At 43.0% G+C, this 8,665-nt stretch overlaps 1 protein-coding gene across 1 annotated transcript in view; it reads right to left on the minus strand.

The window, feature by feature from the left end:
• LOC101857736 (myosin light chain kinase, smooth muscle) overlaps positions 1–7,507 on the minus strand; it is a gene marked incomplete at both ends in the record, with an annotated part of 12,018 nt that extends 4,511 nt beyond the window's left edge. The window contains 2 exon segments of the mRNA XM_013085569.1: positions 5,567–6,349; positions 7,363–7,507. Coding sequence (XP_012941023.1) covers positions 5,567–6,349; positions 7,363–7,507 — 928 coding nt within the window.
• Positions 7,508–8,665: the final 1,158 nt, after the last annotated feature.

An 8,665-nucleotide genomic window follows, 5' to 3' on the forward strand; every position in this document is an offset into this window, starting at 1 on the left:
TTTGGGTAAATGTTTTACGGCGCTCGCAACTGCATACTGCATACGGTCATTTGAGCGCGCGGGACACACCAGTTTCAGTTGGTAGGAAATTTTGAATTTTGCCCTGGTGGCGGGAGAAGTCTACTCTTATCGATTTTAGACCAGCAAGGAAATCTTTAACGTGCGCAACTTGCACACGGGCCCTCCGAGATTTTTCACCCTTGTCCGAGAAGGCTAAGTGTAGATCTTCCCTACAGAAAATCAGTGGTGTGGCTGAAAGACTGCAGTAAGAAGGAGCCAAGGAGTAGTAGTAGAAAGGCTGAAGAAAGAGTCAGGACCCCATTGGAGAGCGTGAAGGGTTGGAGACAGAAAGTGGAGACGAAAGCAGACGTCAGGACATTGCTAGAGAGCAGAAAAGGAGGTGAAAGGAGACTATTTTAGAGAAGAAAGCTTTTCTGTCGCTACCCGGATTCGAACCCGTGACCATTGAATGAGAGGCGAGCACCTTAACCTCTAGGCCACGAGAGCCCCCACGAATGTTTGGGAAACATCCAAAGCCCAAAAAGTTAAAAAGAAGTGGGAGTGTTCTCGACATATTTACAGGTGTTCATCTTTTGAGGACAAAATGCAAATCTATGTTAGCAAAAACTAAGCAACAAAAAGGTAACAAAAAGTCATTCTTATTTTGAGTTTCCTTGGATGTGAAGTGATCGTCTATGGATCTCGCAAGGAAAACGTTTATTAAGCAACACCAACAGTTTAATGTAAACGTAAACAACAGACTTAAGAAGAGAATTTCCCTGAAACTCTCAGTTGAAAAAGCAGTGACTGTCATTAAAGGTTTCCACGTCTTTGTAAAAGAGTACAAGTCTGCCTAAACATGAACTATTGTTACTTTTGAATTAATTTCTAAACGTCATTGAATTGAAGTCACGTTATTCAATTTAAACGTTATTTCCAACATGCCTGTTCCCTCCAGGGCGGTAGTGAATTGTCGTCGTCTGTGCCTTTTTAAACGAGTGTTTTCTTTCTTCCTCTCCCTTTCAGAAAATATTATTTTCGTTGAAGTCAATTTTCAAAGCATTATTTTGCTGTCAGAATTTTTTTCTTCTCTTTTTCACCATGCACTGGCCTTTTGACTTTACAAAAATGCCTGAAATATGATAATGTTTTGTTGTTGTTTTTATTTTCTTCAGTGCAGTCGTCTAAAAAGGAGCAGTGTTCGCTGTGCATGAGCGAGGAAACTCGAGAGTTGTAGTTTTTAGATGTCTACCTTGAAGAATCAATTACGCATATTCGATTGGCTCCTGTTTTTTCCCCCCTCAAACGGTTAGCAGTTAGCTGTACACTATCTGGTTGTTTTTTTTTTGGGGGGGGGGGATTTATTTGCAGGAAAAGTCATACTGGTGCTATGATAAGAAATAGCGGACTGTCGATGGATGACATGGATGCTATTCTGTTGATGCTTACGGTTGGCTTATGAGTAATATGCAATTGTGTTTAAAAATAGATCTACACAGCTGTTTTTAGGTCTAAAATATAATATATATTTTTTATTTTTAATTATTCAAACTATCATGTTCTTCTCTGATAGGAAAACGTCTGGCTATTGGAAGCCCACGAGGACACAACTCAAGTTAAAACGTACGTCCCTCTGGGAATTTGTATGAGCCCTCTGATCTAGCTTCTTGTTCTAATCTCATTCCGAAAATAGAGAAGGTGATGAAGGGCACTGTAGATGCAACTATCTAGAATATCAGATGTTGTAAAGCTGAGTCAGTAAGTGATTATGCATCCAATTCCATAAGTCCAATAAGCCACTGGTAAATTATTTCGCGTGTTTATTCGTAGACAGACAAGCATATGACGTAAAAGTCCGGGGAAATTCAGAAAAGAAGAGGAATGGTGACAAAAAAGTAAAGTTTTACGCCCCCATTGACAAAGTTGGTCGAACGATTGGGAGGAAATTGTAAACTGATCAACTAGCGAAGAGAAGAAAACAGAACTTTGAATGGTATCAAACGTGGATAAAAGACAAAAAGGGTAAAGAGTAAACACTCCTAGAACCCTCATCCCCTCTAACAATTCTTTAATAAAAAAGGGAGCGAAACTCATCTCTGGGAGACACTCAACGCCACCTAACAGGGACGCGTGATTGGAAATTTCGTTGTGTATAGATCTCTGTCTAGACAAAGCGCCATTCATTTCCAGAACAACCCTTGAGATCTCTGGTTGCGTGGCGAGTTCGTGATGCACGTGTGAGGCTGAGTCGCCCGCACACAGCACGAGATAGGCCTTTTTGATGGTGAGTGCGGCGGAGGGGCGTGGCGAGGTGGATATGATATGTCGCTCATGATCGAAAGGTTCGCATTGATGGCGAGGGATATTACACAAAACAGGGACAAAAAGGTAAACGATTTCCCCCCTCTCAGGCAAGGAGACACGTCGCTCTGTGTTGTTGTCGGAAAGCGAGGACGGGCAGCAATGCTCCAGACAGCCCTTCATCACTCCATGACAATAAGTGCGAACAAAGCGCTGCTGTGGCTATAGAAATGAATTTGAGAAACATGCTCTGAAAACACTGTGCGTAAAACCGTGCAATTACAAGTACTAGTTTTGTTGGCTGTGGGTCAAAGCTTCACGCAAATCCTTTACGCATTTTCCTGCAAATGGGTTGAACAGCAATGAAATAAGATGAATTGTCTTCTAGATTTTTTTGAAGGAAAGAGTTGTCATGCTGACAGGGGAGAGAATTGTTATTTCATAACGTCTTTCAAGCGGAAATCGAAAGGGAAATGAGGTTTGCGATTAAGTGGGAGTTGCAGATTTTTTGGTCTCTATCGTAGTTTTTAAAAAGTAGAATCGTTTGCAGTTTTCGCTTTTTCTTTCGAAACAAATAATTCGATTCTGATCAAACTTGGTTAAAAAAACTGAAAGTGCTACTCAGAAAGCCCACATAAGCTTTTAATGCGTTTCAGAAGTCGCAATATGGCTGGATGCTCTGCTCTCTACCTTCTGGTGCCCCCGCTGTTAACATAGGTGTCCCTGTTACAGACTGGCTTGTGGTATTTTTTAATGTAAGTGTTTTACGCCCCTATCGAAATCATTTAGATAATAAAGGCGGGCTCGAACTGGCATGTCAGGGCCAACGCGAGTTGAGATGAGTCCATCGTCCCAGCAGAGAGACCAAGATGCTCGATAAAAATTCTCCCAACAGGATGATCGAACCCATGTCGCCTGCGTGCCATTGCTAAGCGCCTTACCGCTAGACGTCGTCATGGTATATTATTGTGTTCTCCGTTTCAGTCGTTAGGATCCCTTAGACCGACCTCTGTTGTGAAATGGTAATTCATAATTAATGGCCTCATTAGGTCCCGATGAAGACATTACGGCAAAAAGAAAAAAACACCGACTCATGCGGTGTGGGAACAATTTGCGATCACAAGCGTTTTCCAGGACAACCGTACATTTTAAAGCGCTGGGCACGGAGGGAAGGAAACGATGAAGTTAAGAGAGAGAGAGAGAGAGAGAGAGAGAGAAAGAGAGAAAGAGAGAGAGAGAAAGAGAGAGAGATGCAGAGACTGAGCGACAGCGAAAGAGAGAGAGAGAGAGAGAGAGAGAGAGAGAGAGAGAGAGAGAGAGAGAGACAGACAGACAGACAGACAGACAGACAGACAGACAGACAGACAGAGAAAAAGAAAGAGAGAGAGACAGAAGAGAGAGGTGAGGAGAGAGCGAGAGAAAGACAGGGAAAGAGAGTGAGAGAGACAGAGAGATAGAGAGAGAGAAAGAGAGATAGAGAGAGAGAAAGAGAGAATGAGAGGGGGGAAGAGAGAGAGAGAGAGAGAGAGAGAGAGAGAGAGAGAGAGAGAGAGAGAGAGAGAGAGAAGACAATATATGCAAGAACAGACAGGCACAAAGACAGCGACGCATTTCTGGAGTCTGGGTAAAGAGAAGAACGGGAATAGGTAGTTGTCGAGTCATCCACAGTGAAATACAGTCGATGTCTACGAAATAAATTGGTAGCACGAAAAAAGAAAACCCACATCTAGCGAACGGAGAGCCACAACATTACAAAAGCAACACAAGTGCTCAGTAATATTCATTCAGGATTCATATGGAAGTCTTCCTGATTGTAGTCCAGCATACCTACCGAGCTAACTCCATGCCTGTGGCTGATTTAGGATGGTACTGACACTCCAGTTTGCTCCAAAAATAATCAACAGCAGACAGAGAAATTCTGAAGATTATGTATACACAGAAAGACTTACACACAAAAATGTACACACACATACTACGTATCCACATGGCATGACACACACAAACACACACATACACATAATATACACACACACACACACACACACACACACACACACACACACACACACACACACACACACACACACACACACACACACACACACACGAGCGATGGTGCACGCGAGTCAGTAAAGCAGTAGCACAGCACCAAACGCTTACTCGCGTGGGAACCCATGAACTGAATGGCGCTCAAAAACCGAGCCTGACTACGAGTGGCGTGAGGGGCGTGGCGGGAGGAGGCCCCGCCCACAGAGGTCTTCCGACGCTGTTTCTTCGTCATCGACTTCCGGCGCTTGTTGAAGAAACGACCCACCTGCTTGACCCACGAGCCTTAAAGGTCAAGGATAACATGCATTCACCCTGATAAATTATGTCTCATCATGACTGATTGTTTGTAAAATGAGCGACAACATGAGATATTGATTGGTTGTAAACTGGTTGCAAACGTCTCAAGCATATTTAACGTGGGAGCAAGGATTACATCATCTGCTCTCATAGAATTACACAAGAGATACCTACCTCCCTGTCCTACACAATTTAGATCATTTAAGAACTGGGTTGTTTCTTTGACTCAGTGTGTTAGGTTCAACCCGCTTTGAGTGGGGTGCAATATTATGTGGGCCCTCTGACAAGCAGAATCGAAACAGCCCGCCTCCTTTATGATCCAGATAGTGTTGATAGAGGCGGAAAACATTTACAATCACTCTCAGGCTTAAACGTTTCAAGAAAACATTATTACTCAGGTAGACTGAGCCTAAGAGCAACTTAATGTCTTTGATTGAAGAGGAGCACACAGACATGATAACCATCACTTATAAGTGCCCGTGAATAAAAAAGCTATACAAACAGAAACCACAGGGTTCAAGTAAAGAAGTTTTAACTATAATTAGTGCCCTCCAGTTTATTCACTCGCCCAGCAAACGCTGAAACCACACAATTGAAGCAGCTGAAGCTGTAGGACGGTGCCTTAATGGGGAGATGTTCTAAATGAATACCCTGACACTTTCACACGCAAACAGAACATGCGCTCTTCACATGGACCGAGCTTCCCAGTCCGTGTGTAACGACCTGTACTTGTAAGGTGAACGGGGAATAATCTTTCTGATTCTGACAACATTTTATGACGTTTCAAGCATTCAGTAAAGTGGTCGCAAGGATACGAGTGTCTACACTAACAGGAAATTAGAAAAAAAGACTGACGATATACGTGTATTGAAAACAAAACAACAACAGACTTTCTGGTTAGATGTAAATGAAGACATACCGGTTCTAGTTTCACTTTCAGCCTCAGGACCTGCTTCGCCTTCAACTGTCACCTCGCCGTCCTTGACCTCAGAAGTCTGCCCGTCTTCGATGGCGGGAACAGCAGACGTCGAGTTCGGATCCCCAAGAGTCACGTGAGTAACGACCTTGTCCCCCCATGACTGACCCTGGCTCACAGATTTGTTCTCCGACTCGACGATGACGTCATGCTCTACTTGCTCCGCACCTTCCTTGTCCCGTTTGGTGCGCGTGGTGTAAACACTTCTCTGGAAATAGTTGGAACCGCGAGATGTCAGACGTTTTTTCGTCTGGATGACATCTCTTTCTTTGAGGACAGTTCCTCCGGGGGACACTTTGTTGCGTTCAACAATAGTGTTTCTCAGCTCTTCATTGGCGTTGCTGGGCGTTCGTTGTTTTTTCGTGCGCACCGTTACCACCTGGTTCTGATTCTCGTCTTCGGCGATAGCCTGCATCGTCACCCCGCCATCGTCGTCCTCGTTAATGTTGAAAGACCGCGTGCCGATAAACGTCGACGACTTCCCATCCTTGCCGCCTTCTTCGTTATTGTTATTGATTTTGCTGTTTTTGTTATTCGTATGCGACACAAGAGCGAGGGATGATTCTTCGTTGACTCCACTTCTGTCGTCAACCTCGCCATTTTTGGTGGTTTGCGTTGGGGCTGCGTCCATGGTGACTAGCTTGGACGTTCTGTTTGGCACTATAGACAAAACTGAGCCGTCTGTCTCATCAATTACTTCGCGGAGTCGAGGCGAGTCTCTTGCGTCTGTGGATTAAGTTCACGTTTTAACAAGCAGATAATATGCACGACACATCACGTTTTAACAAGCAAATAATATGCACGACTCATGCTCTTTTGTGTATTCAAGTTTTTATTTGCAGACTTATCTTAAACGGTTTAGGATAAATCCCTGGTGGATCAGCCGTTGAACAAATAGTTCTTTATAGTACACGGTAAGGGTTACGCTTTGATAGTTAAACGATTAGTCCGCGATCGCATCATTTAGTGCTGAAAATTAAACAACAAATACCACACCCTCCCTGCCCCCCTCTAAAAAGGGATTAAAAAGCCAGACAATCAGACAGCAACGATAACCTATCGTTTAACCCGCTGCACCTACTCCGATCCCAGTATGTAAACATGTAATGTCAAAGAAGATTGGGCAGTATCTTTCTCAGTCATGCGGAACTTTGAGATTCAAATCCGAAAGGAGTCCGATTATTTCTTATCGATCTCGGATACCTGTCCTCCCTCTTAGCCTAACATGGTCAGTGGCTGTCAGAAAGGGGGGTGGGGTGGGGGTGGGGAACGTGAAGGTGTAAGCAGTAACATCCCGTTTGGAAAGACTGTTAAAGTGTTTAGATAGACGTTAAACTAAAAACAACCCAAAAAAAAGAACCCGCATAATTTTGACAAAGAGTTTCAATGTCTCCAGTCGGGTGGATAAACTTAAAAAGAACAAAAATATGTATGTACGAGTCGCTCAAAAGGTTTGGTCTGCATAGTCCTGTACTAAACTTGGAAAGACAGCGTATTATAAATTTCGGAAAAGCAACTGTGTGTAGGGTGTCTATCTGACACTTCAGTAAAAAGAAAATTGTATACAATTCGGAAAGATTAAAAATGTATCTTGCTTATTATAAAGTTAAAATTTTAAAAAAATAATTAAAATTTAACAACATATGGATGCCCTACTCTTTGGTAAGCTCAAGTATTGACAATTTTGCTTCCTCATCATCGCAACAAGACACAGACACTATTGCACACGTGTTTCTCACCATTGTTGTGTCCGACTGACGTCACTGATCTTGCGTTGGACGTCACGGGTTCTGTGGACTGGCCTGACGCCGGAAGTGGCGATGTAGAAGCAGACGATGATGACAAGGAGGAAGCAGACAGTGGGCGTTGTCTCTTTAGGTCGTCCTGAAAAGGAGAGAAACAAGGAAACAAATTATAATTATGAATAATTTAAATTGTTTTCTTTATATTATTTCCTCTTGACCGCAATGAATGATTCGAACCTCGGCATCTGTGGTGCAGTGAGGCTCTATATCTTCGTACGAAGAAGACCCGGTTTGATTCTCGGGTTGATGGAATCTTCATCGAGTATCTCAGTCTTACTGCCGATACGTGTATGCTATGTCTGTGTGCCTCTCAGCTGGGGCTGATCCTGGCAGTCAGGGTAGAAGCCCACTTCCTAAATGATTTAACATTGTGTTGAAAGGGAGGGGGGAGTATCTATATTTTTTTTTAAAATCCGCGATGAAACAGTTGGTATCGCAAGAAATTTGAAAGTGTAGAAGATGTAGAAGCAGACGATGATGACAAGGAGGAAGCAGACAGTGGGCGTTGTCTCTTTAGGTCGTCCAGAAAAGGACAGAAACAAGGATGAAAATTATGATTATGAATAATTTGTATTGTTTTCTTTATATTTCCTCTTGACCGCAATTAATGGTACATACATCGGCACATATATATATTTTTTAAATCCGTGATGATACAGTTGATATAGCAAGAAATGTGGAAGTGTGGCACGATGCAGTTTTGTTCTATTTTGTCCCTTTCAACACGCACAGCTAGATCTATATAAGAAACTGGAATTACACATTAATTTGTCGCACATTGGACAGAGCGAGAAAAAAAAGCAAAATTGTCTAGGTTTAACTTATCTCGCGACGCTGTAAAGTTGTTTAAGAAGGATCTTCGACATTACTGCCAAAATTGGAAAACTTGTGTCTTTCCAGAGGACATAGCTTCAGAACGAGTTGTGACTCGAACTCACGTGTATACATGTACGCATGACTACACTAAAAGACTGAGATCTTGTCAGTATGATTCTCGTCAAAAAGACTAGTGGAATGCAATGTGTCTTGAAGAGTATATATCAATGCAAGAACGGCAAAATACACATACACACACGCAAACACACACACACACATACACACACACACACAAACACACACGCACACATACATACACATACCACCACCATCACTACACACACATGCCATGCTACGCACACACACACAGACACACACACACACACACACACACACACACACACACACACACACACACACA

This window comes from Aplysia californica, unplaced genomic scaffold (genome assembly GCF_000002075.1).
Source record: "Aplysia californica isolate F4 #8 unplaced genomic scaffold, AplCal3.0 scaffold00387, whole genome shotgun sequence".
Lineage (NCBI taxonomy): Eukaryota > Metazoa > Mollusca > Gastropoda > Aplysiida > Aplysiidae > Aplysia > Aplysia californica.